At 42.2% G+C, this 22,007-nt stretch overlaps 1 protein-coding gene across 5 annotated transcripts in view; it reads right to left on the bottom strand.

Moving 5' to 3' along the window:
* Positions 1-22,007, bottom strand: part of Sec71 (ADP ribosylation factor guanine nucleotide exchange factor Sec71) — a 119,868-nt gene that overhangs the window by 68,569 nt on the left and 29,292 nt on the right. For all 5 annotated transcript variants that reach the window (XM_076207917.1, XM_076207914.1, XM_076207918.1 and 2 more), the window contains exons 12-23: positions 21,457-21,626; positions 20,739-20,917; positions 19,487-19,685; positions 18,029-18,188; positions 15,247-15,404; positions 11,183-11,273; positions 10,087-10,237; positions 9,562-9,713; positions 9,283-9,411; positions 9,036-9,165; positions 2,110-2,271; positions 961-1,229 (exon numbers count right to left, since the gene is read on the bottom strand). In XM_076207917.1, the coding sequence (XP_076064032.1) occupies positions 961-1,229; positions 2,110-2,271; positions 9,036-9,165; positions 9,283-9,411; positions 9,562-9,713; positions 10,087-10,237; positions 11,183-11,273; positions 15,247-15,404; positions 18,029-18,188; positions 19,487-19,685; positions 20,739-20,917; positions 21,457-21,626 (1,950 nt within the window). The remainder of the gene's footprint in view (positions 1-960; positions 1,230-2,109; positions 2,272-9,035; positions 9,166-9,282; positions 9,412-9,561; positions 9,714-10,086; positions 10,238-11,182; positions 11,274-15,246; positions 15,405-18,028; positions 18,189-19,486; positions 19,686-20,738; positions 20,918-21,456; positions 21,627-22,007) is intronic.

Here is a 22,007-nt window from a genome sequence, read left to right as displayed (position 1 = left end):
CTTAATTTCTATTCTTCTCATGATTTTTGTTTCACCTGTAAACATGCGTGTGTACTTTAACATAACTTCAGTTGTCATTTGCATAGATCAAGAACACTACAGGTGCCAGTAATGACCCCTGTGGTACTCTGCTAATATGTGCTAATATATATAATATATTCGGATATCCTATCCTTTACTGCTGTTCTCACATACTGGTCTTCCATGATATCCTTCATTTAATCCAACAGTTTACCTCTAATAGTTCCACTGCTTCTGACCCAGGGCAGTGCACAAGGTGCAGGGATGACCTGTCATTCGGGAGGTGCTAAGATAAGAGGGAGGGTGGAGGGGTGTGGAGTGTATTCAGGGATGGAATGGGTGGGAATGATTTTGTCTTTTTCTTTTTGGCTACCCCCCTTGTGAGGGGGAAAAAGCCTTGGTATATGTATGTATGTATGTATGTAGTTCCAATTTCCATATTAGTCAATTTGAAGCACCTTGTTGAAGGTTTTATCCAGATCTAATCAGACACTGTCCTTCCAGCCCTCCCTCTCTTGCATCACATCAACCACTGGAGTAAAAGCTTAGCAGGCTTAGTATATGATCTACCATCTCTGAAACTAAGGGTTGTCTGCCAAATGCTCCTCTCCTCAAGGTATTTGACCCACTGATCTTTCACAATTACTCCATACAATTTCATTATTATGCTGGTAAGACACCACTCTGTACTTCAGTGATACTTCTTTACTTCTTTCTTTATGAGCTGGTACATGTTAACCCCTTTTCCATTCCTGTGATGGTGATTATATAACTATTCTATCTAAATATTCTCCCTAAAAAGGAGATACTTGAATGGACATTAAACAATGAACATTTGATTAAAAAAATTCAACTCCTTATTCCACAATTTATAAGTCACATCAGGCATATACATAATGCAAAGAATGTACAAAAATACAAAGACTCTTGCCAACACACCTCCCATATCCTTGACCACTGCAATCTGATTCTGCCCATGTTGTAGTAACTGATTTCCACGATCTTCTGTAAGGAGAACATACGTGGATTGGGTGCAGAGAGTTCCTCCATGGATACTTGACACAAAGCTTTGACGAAATCTACAACAGCATCACCATCGAGTCTCATAGAGCCCGTAAAAATTCTGTCAACAGCCACAACTACACTCTGAGAGGATGTTTTGCCCATGGACTCCTTGATGTGGGCCAACTTCTTCTGTTCCCCTGTAACTATTAGCATAAAGGTCAGCATGTTAAGTACATATCAGTGCAATAGTTCTCAGAAAATTATAAGTATAATATACAGTATACATACATATACATAGTGCATAGAGGGCTTGGGGAGAAATGTCAATGTAGTGGTATTGGGAGACATTAATGCTAGGGTAGAAAATGAGCCAATAGATGGAGTGGTTGGGAAGTGTGGAGTTCCAGGAAAGAATCGTAGTGGAGAGTTGATGGTGGAGATGTGTCTGGAAAGAGAGTTGATGATAACAACTGCAGTGTTTAGGAAGAAAGTCAAGCATGAAAACACATGGGAGGGGGTGGTGGATGGAAGGGCGGTAAATAAAGTGTTAATGGACTATATAGTGGTAACCAGGAGAATAGTGGGAAGAGTTAAAGATGTACATGTTCTAAAGGAGAGAGTGGAGGAATAGCTGATCACTTTTTGGTGGAAGCTATGTTGGGAGTGGAAGATAGGTGGAGAAAGAGGAGGACAGAAGGTAGGGAGGTGCTTAAAGTGAACTGCTTGAATGAGAAAGAAAAGGAGAAGGAGTATAAGAGGAAGCTGAGTGGGGAGTGGGAGGGAGTGAAGGATGGAGTGGAGCTGGGAGTGGAGGAGGAATGGGGACGGTTCAAGGAGGGAGTCACAAGGAGGGTTGTAGAAGGGATGAAGTGTGCATTCACAGGTTGGTTACAAAATACTACCAGAGAATCATGTGCACAATATAATATCCAAATACAATAGTAGTAATAGTTGTTGCCTCATGTTTTATTCATGGACTGAAAACCTGCAACCCCACAGTGGTTGGCAACAGTTCTTAGGGCCCCATAGATTTCTCTGGGAGGAAATGTTAAACTGGACATGAGAGAGAGAGAAATCACTCACTAAACTCAGGGAAGTTATCCAAGAAGTTTGATGTCTCCTGAGGCATCTTCAGTCCTGAGTCCTTAATATACTGTGGTTTGACACCTGTGCCAATCAGCTGTGCCAACTCCAACTGACTTATACATCTCAAAATTTCCAACCAGGATTTCCCAAGGTAGTTGCCTGAAAAAAAAGATGTATGTAAAACACTTTACATTTGTGAGATCAAGGTATGATAATTAATATACATAAATACACACACATGCCAAAGGCTTTTTTCCCTTTATATGGGAGGTGACAGAGTCAAAGCACCCACTCACATTATAAACAAAACCCACCAAACCAACCCTCCCATCTCGGCACATCAGGAACAAAAGGTCGCCCCAAAATGTATGTATATACTAATAGCCTTTTCCCTCTTGTAGGGGGGTGGCTAGGTCAAAGCATATTAATACAAAATAGCCTTCCATTACATTTGTACCTCTCAAAATTCCATATTTGTCACTATCACTATTCTTTCATTTACACATGGATGAAGGGGCATCCCTGTCCCCTACCCATTACCCAGATCAGAAGCAATGCAGCAAGACACAGCACCTCTACAGCAGGGCCCACTGGCTGAAGTTTGGTTTACCCTTACTGCTTCATTACATGGTGACCCTCCCTCTTGTCCACTTGTGAGAGATACAGAGAAGATAAGAAGAAATCCCTTCAAACTATGTCAACTTATTCATTCACAACCCCTCTCCACTCACACCTATCTCTTGTTACCCTCTCTCTTCCCTGCTTAGGATACATTCCCCCATTTACGCAAGGCCCCTCTTCCTTTCCACTTCCTTCAGATTTCATGTTTCTGTTCCATATAGTACACAGGGCATAATTTTTTTTCTTTTCATTCATTCCCATATACCATAGGTCTCTCTGGTAGGGAATGTTAGACTGGAGAGAGAGAGAGGGCATGGTATATAGACAGATCAGCCTCTCACCCCTTCAACCCCCTTCCAATTCATCCTTATTATTATTCCTTTTATGCCTCATAGCTTTCTCCTCTTGCATAACCTCCCAAACTCTTCCACCAAAGGCTTCAATCTAATCTTCACCTGAGCTAAAGGTGCAGTGTCATCCACAAACAACTGGCTCTCCCACTCTCATCATTACCTTATCTATGTACCAAAGGCTTTTTCCCTCAAATGGGAGGTAGCCAGTCAAGGCATGCACCCACTCCCACTCATTACACTACCCATTTTCCTTGGTTTACCTCTACCACTTCATGATATGGTGACTGAAACAGGACAGAGGATAGAACTAGGCATCCTGCTCTCTGTAGCCCTAATGGATAAATTCCTACAAGAAGTCAAGGCATGGTTTCGAAATAGTACCCTAAGGTTTGGGTCTTTTAATGTGTGTGGGTGTGGTACAAATGAGAGTAAAAGGGAAGATATAGGCAGTATGTTTGTGAGAAGGAAGATGGATGTGTTGGCATTGAATGAAACTAAATTGAAAGGGAAGGGTGAGTTTGAATTTGGGAGTGTAGTGGGGAGGGTGTTGGAAGTGAGGAGAGGATGGGGGAGGGAAGGGGTGGCTCTCCTAGGTACTAGGAAGTAAAGAGATAGGTGTGTAGTGGAGTGGAAGGCAGTTTCTTCAAGGTTAATGTGGATGAAGGTGAAACTGGGAAGGGATATGTGGTTTTTTGTAAGTGCATATGGGCTTGGTAGTGAGAAGAGTGTGGAGGAAAGGGCAGCTTTTTGGATAAATTTAAATGATTGCATACAGAGTTTTGAAGAAATGTCAATGTGGTGGTATTGGGAAATCTCAATGCTAGAGTAGGGCATGGACCAATAGATGCAGTGGTTGAGAAGTGTGGAGTACCAGGTAAAATTGTAGTGGAGAGTTGATGGTGGGGACATGATTTGACAGTTGATGATAACTACCACAGTGTTTAGGAAAAAAGTTAAGCATAAGTACACATGGGGAGGGTAGTGGATGGAAGGGTGGTTGATAAAGCTTTAATGGACTATGTAGTGACATCCAGGAGAAGAGTAGGAGTAGGAAGAGTTTTGGGTTTCCATGTTCTTGGAGAAGAGAATGAGGGAATATCAGATCATTTTTGGTGAAAAATGAGCTGAGAGTGGAGAATTGATGGAAAAAAGAGGAAAAGGTTAGAAGGTAAGGAGGTGCTTAAGGTAAAATGTTTAAATGAGAAAGAAAAGGAGTAGGTGTACAAGAAGAAGCTGGGAGATTTCTGGGAGGTGGTGAATGATAGAGGAGAGGTATGAGTGGAGGAGGAATGGGGCTGTTTCAAGGAGAGAGTAACAAGGTGTGCAAATATAGTGTATGGAACAAGGAGGATGGGAAAGAATAGAAGGGTAGTGAGTGGTGGGATGATGAAGTGAAGAAGGTTGTTGGAAAGATGAGGTGAGCATTCATGCAATGGTTGCAAAGTAGGATGAGAGAAATGTATGAGAGGTACGAATAAAAGAGAAAAGATAAAGGAGCCAAAGGGAGGGCAGGTGTAAAATGGGGTAAGAGTATGACAGATCATTTTAAAAATAATAAAAAGTTGTTTTGGAAGGAAGTTAAGAGAGGAAGGGGAGGCAAACCAAGAGAAGAAAAGGTAAAAGGTGCAGATGGAGAGATAATAATGGTAGAGGAGGAAGTAAGGGGAAGATGGGCAGAGTAATCTAGACAACTGCTAAATGTGGGGGAGGATTGGAAGTGGTGGTAGTGGCAGTGATGGATGAGGAAAATGGAGAAGCAAGAAAAGATGAGGTGCAAGTAGTTATTAAAATGATGAGAGCAGGTAAGGCACCTAGGTTTGATGGGTGTAATGTGGAATGTTTGAAGAAGGGAGGTACAGTAATAGTACACTGGTCAGTGAGGTTGTTTAATAAGTGTCTAAGGGAGGGTAGAGTGCTGGAGAACGGGAGGAGTGCCTATATAGTCCTGCTTTACAAGGTAAAAGGGGACAAATTTGAGTGTAGTAGTTTCAGAGGGATCAATTTGATGAGTTTAGTTGGGAAGGCATATGGAAGGGTTTTAATTGAGAGGATTACAAGAAGAACAGAGAAAGTAATTGGTGAGGAACAGTATGGGTTTAGGAAAGGTAGGGGTTGTGTGGATCAGATTTTTGTGCTAACACATTTATATGAGAAAGCTTTTGGAAAAGGTAAGGATGATTTTTGGGCCTTTATGGATTTGGAAAAGGCTTATGACAGGGTAAACAACAAGGCACTGTATGAGGTTTTGCTGTTAGGGGCAGTCAAGTGTTTTTATGAGTCATGAAAGGCAACTTCATCATATGGAAAACCCCTCTCTTCCTCATCCACTTAAGCAGCCCATACATGATCAATTATATTGCGCAATTTCATTGTCAATACTCTGAATTGACAATTAAATTGACCGTGTATGGGCGATATATCGCCCATACACAATTAAACTGACCGTGTATGGGTGATATATCGCCCATACACGGTCAATTTAATTGTCAATTCAGAGTATTGACAATGAGATTGCGTAATATAATTGATCGTGTATGGGCCGCTTTAGAACAAATTGACACTTGATAAGAATACCCTTTGAACCACATCATCCTAATGATAAAAGGTGCAGATGGAGAGATGATAATGGAAGAGACGGCAGTAAGAGGAAGAGGAACAGAGGGAGTAATTGGTGAGGAACAGTGTGGATTTAGGATAGGTAGAGGTTGTGTAGATCAGATTTTTGTGGTAAGACAGATATGTGAGAAAGCTATAGGAAAAGGTAAGGATGTTTTTTGGGCTTTTATGGATCTGGAAAAGGCTTATGACAGGGTAGACAGGAAGGCACTGTGGGAGGTTTTGCAGATATATGGGATAGGAGGAAAGCTTTTAGCTGTCAAGAGTTTTTACGAGAGTAGTAGAGCGTGTGTAAGGATTAGAAATGGAGAGAGTAAGTGGTTTGAGACAAAGGTGGGACTTCGTCAGGGATGTGTTATGTCACCCTGGCTATTCAATTTATACATGGATGGGGTGATGTGAGAGGTAAATGAATGGGTGGTGGGTCAGGTATTGGAGATGTTTAAAGAAAATGGAGAAAAGTGGGAGGTGAGCCAGCTGTTGTTTGCGGACGACACTGCGCTTGTGGTAGGATTGGAGGAGGGATTGAGGAAGTTAGTGACAGAGTTTGGGAGAGTGTGTGAAAAAAAAAAAGTTGAAGATAAATGTGGGTAAAAGGTGATGAGATGTACAAGGGGTGAAAGTGGCAGCAGACTGCAAGTGAGTATTAAGGGAGAGCAACTGGAGGAAGTGGATAGTTTTAGATACTTGGGTGCGAATGTGGCAGGAGAGGGAGGAGTGGAGGTGGAGGTAGAATGCAGATTGAGAGAAGCAAGTAAATGCCTTGGTGGATTAAAAAGTGTAATGAGAAATAGACATTTGGGAATGGATGCTAAGAGGAGGTTGTATGAAGGAGTGATTGTGCCGACAGCAATGTATGGGCAGAAACATGGAACATGAGAGAGGAAGAGAGAAGGAGTTTGAATGTGTTTGAGATGAGGTGTCTGAGAAGTATGATAGGGGTTACTAGGCTGGATAGAGTGAGAAATGAGGAGGTGAGGAGGAGAACGGGGATGGTAAGGGAGTTGGGAGATACGATGGATGAAAGAGTATTGGGATGGTTTGGACACATGGAAAGAACGAGTGGAGAAAGACTAGTAAAATAGGTATGGAAGGCAGATGTGGAAGGAGTGAACATGAGGGGGAGATATAGGATGAGATGGATGGATGGGGTAAAAGGGGCTTTGGGGAAGAGGGGAATGTCTGTTGAGGAAGGACGGGAGAGGACAGAAGATGGGTGAATGGAGAATGGTTGTATATGGATGATGTTGTGATGCATGAGGTGGAATGGATGGGGGATGGGGGGGGTGAGGTAGTATGTGTGAGAAAAATTTTATGCAGCCTGAAGGGATTTCTCCCCATCTTCCCCTTTTCTGCATGAGGGGACGAAGGGGGGGGGGTCGCCAATTTAATGAAGTGGCCTTGCTGTGGATGCGCTGTGTCTTGCGACACAGCTTCTGACCCAGGACAATGAACAAGATGCTGGGATAACCCGTCATCCATGAGGTGCCAAGATAAGAGGGAGGGTAGAGAGTGGAGGGGAGTGGAGTGTATTGGGGATGGAATGGGTGGGAATAGTTTTTATGCCTTTGTTTTTTGGCTACCTCCCTTGTAAGGGGGAAGAGCTTTTGGTATATGTATGATGTATGCTAAATATGAAGGGGGATAGGGTGGGAGAGGTAGTTGCAGTGGGAAGCACTAAGAAAATAACAGTGACAGTGGGAGTAATTGGTGAGAAACACTGGGCTTAAGAAAGGTAGGGGTTGTGTTGATCAGATCAATTTTTGTGGTAAGGCAGATATGAGAGAAAGCTTTAGGAAAAAGTAAGGATGTTTTTTGGGCCTTTATGGTTTTAGAAAAGGCTTATGACAGGGTAGACAGGAAGGCATTTTGGGAGGTATTGCACATATATAGGATAGGAAGAAAGCTGTTAAGAGCAGTCAAGAGTATTTTTGAGAATAGTAAACCCTGTGTTAGTATGAGAAATGGAGAGAGTGAGTGGTTTGAGGTAAAGGTGAGACTTCACCAGGAACGTGTTATGTTGCCTTGACTGCTCAACTTATATATGGATGGGGGTGGTACAAGAGGTAAATGCAAGGGTAATGGGTCAGGGATTGGAGATGGTTAAAGATGTAAAAGGGGAGAAAGTGGCAGCAGACTGGAAGTGAGTATTAAGGGAGAGAGACTGGAGGAAGTGGATAGTTTTAGATACTTGAGTGAATGTGGTAGGAAAGAGAGAGGCAGAGGTGAAGGTAGAATGTAGATTGATAGAAGCAAATGTTTGGGGGATCAAAAAATGTAATGAGAAATAGATATTTGGGAATGGATGCTAAGAGGAGATTGTATGAAAGAGTGATTGTTTTGACAGAACTGTATGGGGCAGAAACATGGAACATAGGAGAGGAAGAGAGAGTTTAAATGTGTTTGAGATGAGGTGTCTGAAAAGTATGGTAGGGGTTACTAGGCTGGATAGAGTGAGAAATGAGGTTAGGAGGAGGATGGGGGTGGTAAGGGAGTTGGGAGATAGGGTGGATGAAAGAGTATTGGGATAGTTTGGACACATGGAAAGAATGAGTGAAGAAAGATTAGTAAAAGAGGTGTGGAAGGCAGAGGTGGAAAAGGAGTGAACATGAAGGGATGACTAAGGATGAGATGGATTAATAGGGTAAAAGGGACACTGGGAAAGAGGGGAATGTCTGTTGAAGAAGGAAGGGAGAAGACAGAAGATAGGGGTGGAGAATGGTTGTCTATGGATGATGCTGTGATGGATGGAAGGGAGTGGGTGGGGAATGGGGGGTGAGGGAATATGTGTGAAAAAAAAAATTGACACAACCCAAAGGGATTTCTCCCAGTCTTCTCTTTTTCTACATGAGGGGATGGAAAGGGGGGTTGGCAATTTAATGAAGTGGCCATGCTGTAGATGTGCTCTGTCTTGCGACACTGCTTCTGACCCAGGGCAGTGTGTGAGATGCAGGGATGACCTGTTTTCCAGGGTAGCCAAGATAAGAGGGAGGGAGGGGGCTGAATGGGAGTAGAATATGTGGGAGTGGATTTTATGCCTTTGTTTTTGGCTACCTCCCTTGTAAGTGGAGGAAAAAGTCATTGGTATTCGTATATATATAAATATACATATATGTTTCTTACTACTCAATCCTATCTTCTGAACTCTCTTTTCCTTACTTAATAGATATTTCACATACATCCAAGGCCCCCTTCACCTATTCCATCCATCTCATTCTTGCTTTCCCCGAGCTAATACCATTCACTGAAACTAGAGGAAAAATCTAATAAACTATCAGTTAGGACAAAATCAATTTCAATAAATATTTTATATTCTAAACTGGAAGTTCATACCATCTGTGTGGGCCACTGTGATAAGAGTTTTGATACAATCGACATTCTTGGCTTTCATCTCTGTAAGTGGTGAGTTGGCCGTTAGGAGCGTAAAGCGGGCAAGGCACTGGACAAAGGCATCTCTCTCGAGCTGTATCAACACAAAAATGCACAAATCAATCTTCATTAAACCAGAATGCTAGTATGTAAGGTCTTCATATTTACACCCTTCAAATTTATAGTAACACATTTAGACCTAGTTTCTTACCACAACATGGAAGACACAAGCAACTCTGATTGCACAGCGAAGACCATCCAGACATAAGGATGCCACCTCATCATCATCGCAGTCCTGCAACCCCACAGAAAATGCTGCCAGGAAGGAAGTCCAGGCCATCTAGGGGATCAGAAGAAAAATCATTAGGATAAATTGAGAGTGAAACCAAGAATAGGGTGGACAGATAGAGTGAAAAGAATGCACATGGAAAGCCTGTCAAACTGGGAGAAGAGGGTAAGGATGGAAACTGTATGAACAGCTTACACATACCTTGAACATGGGCCTCACATGCTCAACATGAGTTGCAAGAGTAAAGGTTGCGTCGAAGTGAGAGGCTGCCTCCATTAAGGATTTGGCCGTTAATGCAATCCATTCCATCTCTAAATTGAACAGAGATTTCCTTTTCTTTTCATTTACAACAGCTGCAAGACAAATGAAATAAACAATTAATGTTATATTTTCTTTTAATATTTTCCTTTAGCCTACACGGTTTCTCTCCCCTCCCCCCTTGCTCATCAGCCTACATGACTACACATCCAAACTACTGTCAGCTGGTACCATAGAAACTGTCCCACACTAATACTACACCGACAATGGTACATAAAATTTTCCCTATGCCAGCTCTATGGGACTGCAGGTTTCCAGTTATTGAAATTTGAAACAACAATCAGAATCATATATTTTTCTAGTTCTAAACTTTCCTTGGTCAAAAAAATGCACTACTCAAAACTTAATTAATCATTGTTAACAATCACTAACCATAACTTTCCTGACCGTACACAGAGGTAGCCTTACCTTGTTTGCCAGGTTTGTTGGAAGTAGCTTTCATTTTGATCTCGTTGCCTGCAATTTCATCGTATATATTGGAAAGATACTCTTCTGGCAAATCCTTACTGTCATTGATGCCACGGTTCATCTTAATATACTGTTCCTTGGTCATCTTTTGCTGCAATATAGTTTACCTTTGCATTAATTATGTTCAAATATCTTGCGCTATTTACTATAGTCCCCTCAAACCCTTCTCTGAGTGATACAATCAGACCAAGGCAAGTGGTTTTTGTGTGTATTATATTAAGAAATAAGATCTCTGATGAGAACAATAACAAAGACAAGATTGAATGAGTTTGAATCAAATTAAATTTCTACCATATCTGATTAAGACATGAATTAAAGGTAAACAATTCTGACCAATTAACTATCTCCCAGTGAAATCTATATAAAATGCAAGTTTACACACCATGCTAAAGCATTATTAAATACAAATATTATCTGGACTTCTGCAGACTTCACTGGTTAAACTATATAAATATAACCTATTATTAGGGAAATATCAACTGGTCTGATCTGTAGTGTAATAAAATTATAAGAGCCTACTGGGAATAACTGGAAATGACTGAAAACCTGTACAACATAAGGATAGATCACCTTTAGCTTTTCAAAGCCTTTGGTTCATTTAAGAGACTTGCACCTCATTCCAAAAAAGGAAAGGGCAAATTATATTTTCTTTAAATTTTATCTATCAACTGAATAGGAGGTAGAAATATTATGCATAACCTATGACCTGTGACAGGTCACAGTGGTTTGAATCCAGCCACTGGCGAGTTGAACTAAGGGCATATTTCATTAAATTCCACACTACAAAATCCTCTGTAGGGGGCACCTTCCTTGTCTCTTCATAGGGGGAGTTTTTGATGTTAAACTAAGCAAATCATGACCTCTCACATTTTAACACAAGATTAACTGTGCAAGTCTATTTTTACAACCTCTTTCTTAAAACAAAACATGGAATCAATACTGCATATGTGCAGGTGCTGGTCCTATGTCACAGACCTAAAACTTTCTGATAAAATAAAATGCAGCTAAATATGATCCGCTCTTGTTTGTGACTTACCTTGACTTGAGGACTGTGCAGGTCTGTTGTCAACATGATGATTGAGTACGCCAATACATATGCAGTGTCTGCACTTGCAAATAGACCCAAGCTATAAAAAAAGTAAAAAGAATGAATAAATTTACAGTGAAGATACAGAAGAAAATGAAGAGGAAGAGGAAGAGGAGGAGGAGATGGAGGTGGGAGGAAGTAAATGTAGGAGGAAGAAAAGATGGGAAGAAAAGGTTGGAGAAGGAAGAGGAGGGAGAAAGAAGTGGTTGGAGGAACAGGAGATGAAGAGGAAATGGAGGAGGAGGAGAAAGAGGAGGAAGATGAGGAGGGAGGGGAAGAAGGAGAGAATATTATCAACTTACACTCAAAGTGGAGATGGTTACAGAAAATGGAGAAAAATGGGAGATAAGGCAGTTGTTGTTTAGTGATGACACTGTGCTTGTAGCAGGATCAGAGGAGTGACTAAGGAAGTTAGTAACAAAGTTTGGGAAGGTGTGCGAAAGAAGGAAGTTGAAGATAAATGTGGGTAAATGTAAGGTGATGATATGTATAAGGGGAGAGGATGGCAGCAAACTGGAAGAGAGTATTAAGTGGAGAGCTTTAGATACTTGAGTGCGAATGTGGCAGGAAAGGGAGAAGTGGAGGTATAATTTAGAAAGAGAGAAGCAAGTAAATGCCTTGGGGGATTAAAAAGTGTAATAAGAAATTGACATTTGGGAATGACTGCAAAGAGGAAATTGCATGAAGCAATGTATGGGGCAGAAACATGGAACATAAGAGAGGAAGAGAAGAAAAGTTTAAATGTGAGATGAAATACCAGAGAAGTATGGTAGGGGTTACAAGGCTGGATAGAGTGAGAAATGAGGAGGGGAGTAGGGGGTGGAAAGGGAGTTGGGAGATAGGGTTGATGAAAGAGTATTGGGATGGTTTGGACACATGGAAAGAATGAGTGAAGAAAGATTAGTAAAAGAGGTGTGGAAGGCAGAGGAGGAAGGAGTGAACATGAGGAAGCGACCAAGGATGAGATGGATGGAGGGATGGTGTAAAAGGGGGAAAGAGGGGAATGTCTGTTGAGGAAGGAAGGGGGAAGACAGAAGATAGGGGTGAGTGGATAATGGTTGTGTATGGATGATGCTGTGATGCATGGAAGGCCATGGGTGGGGGATGGGGAAGGGGGTGAGGGAGTATGTGTGAATGATAGTTTGATGCATCCCCACACAGAATTTCTCCCTGTCTTCTCTTTTTCTGCATGACAGGATGGAGAGGGGTGGGTTGCCAATTAAATGAAGCGGCCTTGCTGTGGATGCGCTGTGTCTTGCTATATTGCTTCTGACCCAGGGCAGTGGGTGAGATACAGGGATGACCCGTCATCTAGGAGCCAAGAAAAGAGGGAGGGAGGTAAAGGGGATTTGAGTATGTGGGGATGAAATGGGTGGGATTGGATTTATGTCTTTGATTTTTGGCTATTTCCCTTGTAAGGGGGAAAATGCCATTGGTTTATGTACGATGTATACTCAAATCTTTATATTCCTCCATCATTTATAAGTTCTTACTTTAAAACAAGTGTGTGTCATTTCTTGACCCTTTTCTCACACAGAATATCAACACTAGATTAATCAGGAGATTCATCAACAGAGGAAATGCTATCAATCATACACAATTGACTGAATAAGATAAAAAAACATACATACATACATATACCAAGAGGAGACTGTATGAAGGAGTGATTGTGCCAACAGCACTGTATGGGGCAGAAACATGGAACATAAGAGAGGAAGAGAGAAGGAGTTTGAATGTGTTTGAGATGAGGTGTCTGAGAAGTATGATGGGGGTTACTAGGCTAGATAGAGTGAGAAATGAGGTGAGGAGGAGAACAGGGGTGGAAAGGGAGTTGGGAGATAGGGTTGATGAGAGAGTAATAGGATGGTTTGGACACATGGAAAGAATGAGTGAAGAAAGACTAGTAAAAGAGGTATGGAAGGCAGATGTGGAGGAAGTAAACATGAGGGGACGTCCTAGGATGAGATGGATGGATGGGGTGAAGGGGGCTTTGGGGAAGAGGGGAATGTCTGTTGAGGAAGGACGGGAGAGGACAGAAGACAGGGGTGAATGGAGAATGGTTGTATATGGATGATGTTGTGATGCATGAGGTGGAATGGGTGGGGGGATGGGGGGTGAATTAGTATGTGTGAGAAAAATTTGATGCAGCCCAAAGGGATTGCTCTCCGTCTTCTCCTTTTATACAATGGGGGGACGGAGAGGAGGGGGGTCGCCTATTTAATGATGCGGCCTTGCTGTGGATGTGCTGTGTCTTGCGACGCTGCTTCTGACCCAGGGCAGTGGACAAGGTGCAGGGATGACCCGTCATCCAGGAGGTGCTAAGATAAGAGGGAGGGTGGAGGGGTGTGGAGTGTATTCAGGGATGGAATGGGTGGGAATGATCTTATGCCTTTTCCTTTTTGGCTACCTCCCTTGTAAGGGGGAAAAAACCTTGGTATATGTATGTACAAGGGAGGTAGCCAAAAAGGAAAAGGCATAAAATCATTCCCACCCATTCCATCCCTGAATACACTCCACACCCCTCCACCCTTCCTCTTATCTTAGCACCTCCTGGATGATGGGTCATCCCTGCACCTTGTCCACTGCCCTGGGTCAGAAGCAGTGTCGCAAGACACAACACATCCACAGCAAGGCCGCTTCATTAAATTGGTGACCCTCCACTTTCCGTCCCCCCATGTGTAAAGGAGAAGACGGGGAGAAATCCCTTTGGGCTGCGTAAAATTTTGCGCACACATACTACCTCACCCCCCATCCCCCTGCCCATTCCACCTCATGCTATCACAACATCATCCATATACAACCATTCTCCATTCACCCCTGTCTTCTGTCCTCTCCCATCCTTCCTCAAGACATTCCCCTCTTCCCCAAAGCCCCCTTCACCCCATCCATCCATCTCATCCTAGGACGTCCCTTCATGTTCACTCCCTCCACATCTGCCTTCCATACCTCTTTTACTAGTCTTTCTTCACTCATTCTTTCCATGTGTCCAAACCATCCTAATACTCATTCATCAACCCTATCTCCCAACTCCCTTTCCACCCCTGTTCTCCTCCTCACCTCCTCATTTCTCACTCTATCCAGCCAAGTAACCCCAATCATACTTCTCAGACACCTCATCTCAAACACATTCAAACTCCTTCTCTCTTCCTCTCTTATGTTCCATGTTTCTGCCCCATACAGTGCTGTTGGCACAATCACTCCTTCAAACAGTCTCCTCTTAGCATCCATTCCCAAATGTCTATTCCTCATTACACTTTTTAATCCACCAAGGCATTTACTCGCTTCTCTCAATCTACATTCTATCTCCACCTTCACTCCACCTATTCCTGCCACATTTGCACCCAAGTATCTAAAACTATCCACTTCCTCCAGTCGCTCTCCCTTAATACTCACTTCCAGACTACTGCCACTTTTACCCCTTGTACATCTCATCACGTTACTTTTACCCACATTTATCTTCAGCTTTCTTCTATCGCACACTCTCCCAAACTGTCACCAACTTCCTCAATCCCTCCTCCGATCCTGCCACAAGCGCAGTGTCGTCCGCAAACAACAACTGGCTCACCTCCCACTTTTCTCCATTTTCTTTGACCATCTCCAATCCCTGACCCACTATCTTTGCATTTACCTCTCGCACTACCCCATCCATGTATAAGTTGAACAGCCAGGGCGACATAACGCATCCTTGACGAAGTCCCACCTTTACCTCGAACCACTCACTCTCTCCATTTCTAATCCTGACACAAGCTCTACTACTCTCATAAAAACTTTTGACAGCTCCTAGAAGCTTTCCTATCCTGTATATCCACAAAACCTCCCAGTGCCTTTCTGTCTACCCTGTCGTAAGCCTTTTCCAGATCCATAAAGCCCCCCCCCCCCAAAAAAAAAGTTACAGTTTAAGGTTAAAGGCAGCGCTAGTACAAATATGTAAACACAACTTCTACTGTCCATGGCAATATTTAGCCTCATCCACATGAATAAATATTCTTTCCAGCCTTAACTACAGTACTTACTTGGCATTGCATTCACAATATCTAGATGCAAATTTCTCCATGAGTCTATCAATTTTTTGCGCTTCCCCAGGCAATCTGAACCCTTCCAAAAACATCCTCAATGCTGGAACAAAGTCTCTGTCCTTGTAGTCCATTTGATCGACATAACAACACATCACCTGTAATGGAAAACACAACAATTACACTTATATACATGGAATGAAGTTATGTATATGTGTGTGTTTAATGTCTGCCTAAGGGAGGGGAATGTACCACAGGACTGTAGGAATGCAAGTATAGTTCCACTAAACAAAGAAACATATACATACATACACATACCAACAATTGTCCCTTACAAAAAAGGAAGTGGACAAAAAACAAAGGCATAAAATCTACTCCCATCCATTCCATCCCCACATACTCTACTCCCATTCAGTCCCCTCCCTCCTTCTTATCTTGGCTCCTCCTGAATGAGAGGTCATTCCTACATCTCGCCCACTGCCCTGGGTCAGAAGCAATGTAGCAAGAAACAGCACATTCACAGCAAGGCTGCTTCATTTAATCAGTGACCCAAACACATTCAAACTCTTCCTCTCTTATGTTCCACATTTCTGCCCCATACAGTGCTGTTGGCACAGTCACTCCTTCATACAATCTCTTCTTAGCATCCATTCCCAAATTTCTATTTCTCATTATATTTTTAATCCTCCAAGGCATTTATTTGTTTCTCTCAATCTACATTCTACCTCCACCTCCACTTTTTCATACAATCTCCTCTTAGCATCCATTCCCAAATGTCTATTTCTCATTACATTTTTTTATCCCCCAAGGTATTTACTTGTTTCTCTCAATCTACATTCTACCTCCACCTCCAATCCTCCCTTTCCTGCCACATTCTCACACAAGTATCTAGTTCTCCACTTCCTCCAGTCTCTCTCCCTTAATACTCACTTCCAATTTGCTACCATCCCCTTATACATCTCATCACCTTACTTTTACCCACATTTATCTTCAATTTCCTTCTTTCACACACCTTCCCAAACTCTGTCACTAACTTCTTTAATCCCTCCTCTGATCCTGCCACAAGCAGTGTTGTCAGCAAACAACAACTGGCTTGTAACCATCACTAATAATCACCAACCAAACATGTGATCCACAGACATGTGACCTGTGATCTTGCTGACTTCACTTTCCCAAACCAAAACATCTGACTAAACACAGAGTAAGAAAAACAGCAATGCACCCACAATGTCACAACACAAGATGCCTAATGTCACTAAACAGATCCATTGATCCCTTTCTTATAACTACCCCAATTACATTTCCATAACTTAAAGTATACATTCTATGTCTAGCCACACCCACCAACCATACGACTAACCCCTATATAACAGAACTAACACCAATGCCTAGAATTATGAACTAACACATTTCATATACGACAACCAACTAACCCCCCTTTATTATTGGATGCCTATGCCGCCAAAAGCACCAGAGGTGGCCAGGTCATGAGCCTGCCAGACAGATCTGCCCATATTGTGCACCTGGCAGAGGGCAGACATCTACCCAGGGCAGTGTCAAGGTCAAGGCCCGGGACTTAGAGTATTTGGTCAAAGGACCTATTTGTAATCTATGCAAACCCAGATCTTGTCGATAAATAGAAGAAAATCTGGCAGACTTTATCTTGCCTGCAAAACCACTATTGCTTGTACCACAGCTTGTACACTAGTAGGATGCCTACCTTGTACCATAAACAGCTGGTTATAGGTTTATCTCCCAATTTTCTCCATTTTCTTTTACCATCTCCAATCCCTGGCCCATTACCCTTGCGTTTACCTCTTGCACCACCCCATCCATGTATAAATTGAACAGCCAAGGTGATATAATGCATCCCTGGTGAAGTCCCACCTTTACCTCAAACCACTCACTCTCACCATTTCTAATTCTAACACAGGCTCTACTACTCTCACAAAAACTCCTGACTGCTCTTAAGAGCTTTCCTCTTATCCCATATATCTACAATACCCACTGTGCCTTCCTGTCTACACTGTTATAAGCCTTTTCCAAATCCATAAAAGCCCAAAAAACATCCTTACCTTTTCCTAAAGCTTTCTCACATATCTGCCATACCACAAAAATCTGATCCACACAACCCCTACCTGTTTTAAACCCACACTGTTCCTCACCAATTATTCTCTCTGTTCCTCTCCTAATCCTCTCAATCAAAACCAGGGGTGGACAATTCAGTTGCTTGCGCGCCCGGGACGTCCAGATTTCGTCTGCAGGCAACCATGAGTTGCTCCAAAGGAGCCCACTGGGCAACTACTGTAAAACTGGAATTGTCCCCCCTTGAAAACCCTCCCATTAAGGCTTACCAACTACACTCAACAAACTGATCCCTTTGAAACTACTAAACAAAGATAAAGGGGACAAATATGAATGTAGCTGCTTCAGAGGGACCAATCTTTCAAGTGTAGTTGGAAAGCATATGGAAGGGTATTGAGTGGATTAGGAGGGGATCAGAGGAAATAACTGGGGAAGAACGGTATGGATTTAGGAAAGGCCATATAATCTGGGTAATGCCAAACCTTGAAACAAGTTCCTAACATGACACAGGCACAATTACCTCTTCCTTCAATCCTCTCCCCATATCCACTCCCAGACACCCACTTCTCATGACACCCCTCACACACCCTCAAGACACTCCTGCCTCCTCTACTCCACAGCCCACCTCCTCCCACACTCCTTCACTCCCTACCACATGTGACACTAAATTACTAAATAAACAAATAGACATCCACACCTCTTTATTGAAGGGTTCAGCATCTCCGAGAAAATCACCTATGACAGTTTTATCTAATCTGTCATCATCATGAAAGAATTTGGCAATTTCATTAGGACTCTTTCCTAACAGTCCTTGTGCTTGCAAGAAGTTGAGACCACGTTTGGGCTTGCGGTTGAACCTGAAAGGCAAAAACAAAATTAGAAATATAATAAAAACCTGATTATACCATTGCAGTCTATACAGGGTATGAGAAAAGACAGTTTTTCAAGTGGGGTGAATGGAGAATGGTTGTATATGGATGATGTTGTGATGCATGAGGTGGAATGGGTGGGGGGATGGGGGGTGAGGTAGTATGTGTGAACAAAATTTGACGCAGCCCGAAGGGATTTCTCCCCGTCTTCTCCTTTAATGCATGGGGGGGACGGAGAGGGGGGGTCGCCGATTTAATGAAGTGGCCTTGCTGTGGATGTGCTGTGTCTTGCGACACTGCTTCTGACCTAGGGCAGTGGACAAGGTGCAGGGATGACCCATCATCCAGGGGGTGCTAAGATAAGATGGAGGGTGGAGGGGTGTGGAGTGTATTCAGGGATGGTATGGGTGGGAGTGATTTTATGCCTTTTCCTTTTTGGCTACCTCCCTTGTAAGGGGGAAAAAGCCTTGGTATATGTATGTATGTATGTATATATATACCCATTTGGGGTATTGGCTGCATGTTGTTATGGCAAAGTAGCATGCAGTTGATACTTTAGGGTCTATATGGGGTGCCCCTACAGACCAGAGCCACACATCATTTTGTCTGTGATAGAGGACTCTGCTCACAGAGAAATGATGAAACTTTTATTATACTGCTACTGTCCCTCTGTTATGCTGTCCCCCAACCCCTTGTTGCTGTCCTATACCATTTCTCTGAATTTCATTCCCTTGTTTTGCCTACCCTGTGGTGGGGGAAAAGAATGCTGCCACCAAGTATTCCCACTTGGATCATAAGAGGCGAGAAAAACGGAATGGGCATTGGGACCAGGCATCCTTCTCCCTGTAGCCCCACTGGGGGTCATTCCTAAATAAATTAAAGGCATAAGAGGGTCTAGGAGTTTTCCGACCAACACCCTAAGGTTTGGGTCTTTCAATATGTGTGGATGTGGTAGAGATGAGAGTAAAAGGGAAGAGATAGGTAGTATGTTTGTGAGAAGAAAGATGGAAGTGTTGGCTTTGAGTGAAATTAAATTGAGAGGGAAGGGCGAGTGTGAGTTTGGGAGTATAGTTGGGAGGTTCTCTGGAGTGAAGAGAGGGCCAGGGAGAAAAGGGGTAGCTATACTAGTAAGTGAAGAGATAAGTAAGCATGTAGTGGAGTGGAAGGAGGTTTCTTCAAGGTTAATGTGGATGAAGGTGAAACCCTCTACCCCTCCTTTCCTTGCATAACAGGACCTTGTATATCAGAAAACATGCACAGCATAGAAATATGAAATTTGACCTTACATTTCTATTCCCTGTTCCCATATTTCCTTTTGATGTTTTTGTGACTGGAACTGTTCTGGATTATCAGCCCCGACTGTGGAGGCCGAGGTTGATGATGACTGCACAGAGTTTAAGGAATTGTGGGAACCATGCCGGGTGATGGTTGTAACCCCTTTGTGAGACTCAACATCATCAGCTTCCTTCTTCTTCTCTTGATCAGCTGTAAAAGCAATAGTTGAGTGTTAGTACTACAGCAAGTCAATAAATAGCCATTTGGTCTGTAAATCACTATTTGCTGTGTAAAATAAAATTGATCAGTCTATCTACTTATCTATACCAAATACATGAGGTAGCAAGAAAACTGATCAGTAAGGGATATATAAATTGCTAGACAACATATCCATTGTTACAATTTTCTCTGCTATTGTTCAAGCCATCAATCAATAAATCCATTACCCCTGATATCTCTTGAAGAAGAGATGTGGCCTCCAAGAAACTGGCAATAGCCTCTAGGCGGGACCATAAGTCATTCAGGGAAGAGATATTGTGTTGTTGTCTGAGGATTGTTTATATGGGACATTGTAGTAAGAGGTATTCTGTGTCTTCTGTGTGGTGGTTGCATCTAGGACATTTCAATCTATAAAATGCACCATCAGTGTCAGATGAATGCTGTACCAACCCACTTGTCTTTTAATTGGGTGTCAATTTGGAATAATGTACTATCATCCTCTGTTACAGCCCATCTTTATGTCATCCCAGTCCACCACCAACTACCCATTGAAGAACACAAGAATGAAATGTAGTTTTACATTAGCTTTTGAAACCCATATCTAGCCCATCTCACCATGAGTGGTTGTGAATGTACGGGATTTCTTCCTGTCTGCTCTGCAATTTCTTAAGTAGATAGGAGGGGGGGGGGTTACCATATGAAGCAGGTATGGTAAATCATTTTCAGCTGTCGGGCCTTTCTGTGGTTTAAGTACTGTATCTTGCTGCATTACTTCTAACCCAAGTAGTGGACAGGGGACAGGCATGACCCTTCATTTACAAGGAGCTAAGACAGAAGGAATAACAGACATTGGATAGATGGAGGGAGGATATATACTTTGACTAGGGCACCACCCCTGGCAAAAAGAGCCTTTTTGTGTATATATGTTTATAACCTAAAAAGTCTTTGGATCTATTCTATTGCTCCTAGGGGAAGAGGGGATCTTGCAAGGGGAATCCAAGTTTGGTCCTTCAGAATTGCAATAAGAATCAGAAAAGTACTTACTCAGATTTGACAGAGTATTGGGGTTGACATACAGGTCACGAGACCATTCCACCATACACTTGAGTGTGGACACAAGGCATTCTAATCCCTTGATTCTCATGCTTCTTTCCTGCAACAGGGTTGTGCCAAACTCTCCTGGCTGTCCACCCTGAGCTATTTTACTGAGGTCATTCACCAACCTGTAAAATAATTAAGTTAATTAATTAAGTGTGCATCTTGACTTGTTCCATACAAAGTTAAAATATGTGTTCAATCTTAACTTCCACTACATTATCAGCAATAAGTGATAAGACCTGCATGATGTGGTCCTATAGGATGAACATTTGAGATAATTATTTTCCTAATTCCCATCTCTAAAGCTCAAGATGAATATTTGAGATAATTATTTTCGTAATTCCCATCTCTTAAGCTCATTTACACCCTCACTTCTACCCAGAGTTGAAACCCAACGGGAAGACCTGAATCTTAACATTAATAGGGATTTCTTTCTTTATTTGATTTGTTTTTCATTTAGCCTTTTACTATTTCACTTCCAGAATGCACTGGACTTACAACACTGTATCTACAACATTCCCATATTAGCTCCCTTCCCAACACTGTAGCACCATATCCTCCTCTTCTCCAATATGTAAGTACCTATATCTTTCTCTAAATTTGTTCATACCCACTGTTATCATTACTTCTGTACCATTTCACATAAAAATAAAAATCAATTTACCTCTCAAATACATTAGCTGCATTAAGATCACAGTCATAATTGACATAAATGTCCACTACTGATTGTGCATCAGCACAAATCCTGGTCAAGGCTTGGATCACCATCCACTTGTGCTGGAAACTTGAACTTCCAGCTTCTAAAATATTGAGGAATATTTCCTTGAAGAAGACCTAAAAAGAAATAAATAACAGTAATATGAGAATAACAATAATTACCAAAAATGAGGTGGATGGTTGGGTTGAAGGGGCCATTGGATGCTGAGCAAGGAAGGGTAGAAAAGATATGAATAAATAAAGAAAGGGTGCAAAAGAAAGAGGAAATGACATAACCCAAAGAGTTGTTTTTGTCTGCTCCATAAATTTTTTGAATGAATGATAAGGATTTTTTTTTCCCATGCCATATCATGAAGCAGTGAGAGTATGTATATATTGACTTCGATGTAGTATACAGGAAAAGACCCATGCTCATGGGGTCCTGTCTCTTAACATCCCTTCATCCATTCACAATCTCCCTCCATTTACTCCCACTTTTGGCAATCACTTTTTCTTGCT

Source organism: Oratosquilla oratoria, chromosome 24 (genome assembly GCF_046742065.1).
Source record: "Oratosquilla oratoria isolate Oo_2021 chromosome 24, ASM4674206v1, whole genome shotgun sequence".
NCBI lineage: Eukaryota > Metazoa > Arthropoda > Malacostraca > Stomatopoda > Squillidae > Oratosquilla > Oratosquilla oratoria.
Note: the sequence above shows the minus strand (reverse complement) of the source record. Positions and strands in the feature narration are given on the sequence as shown.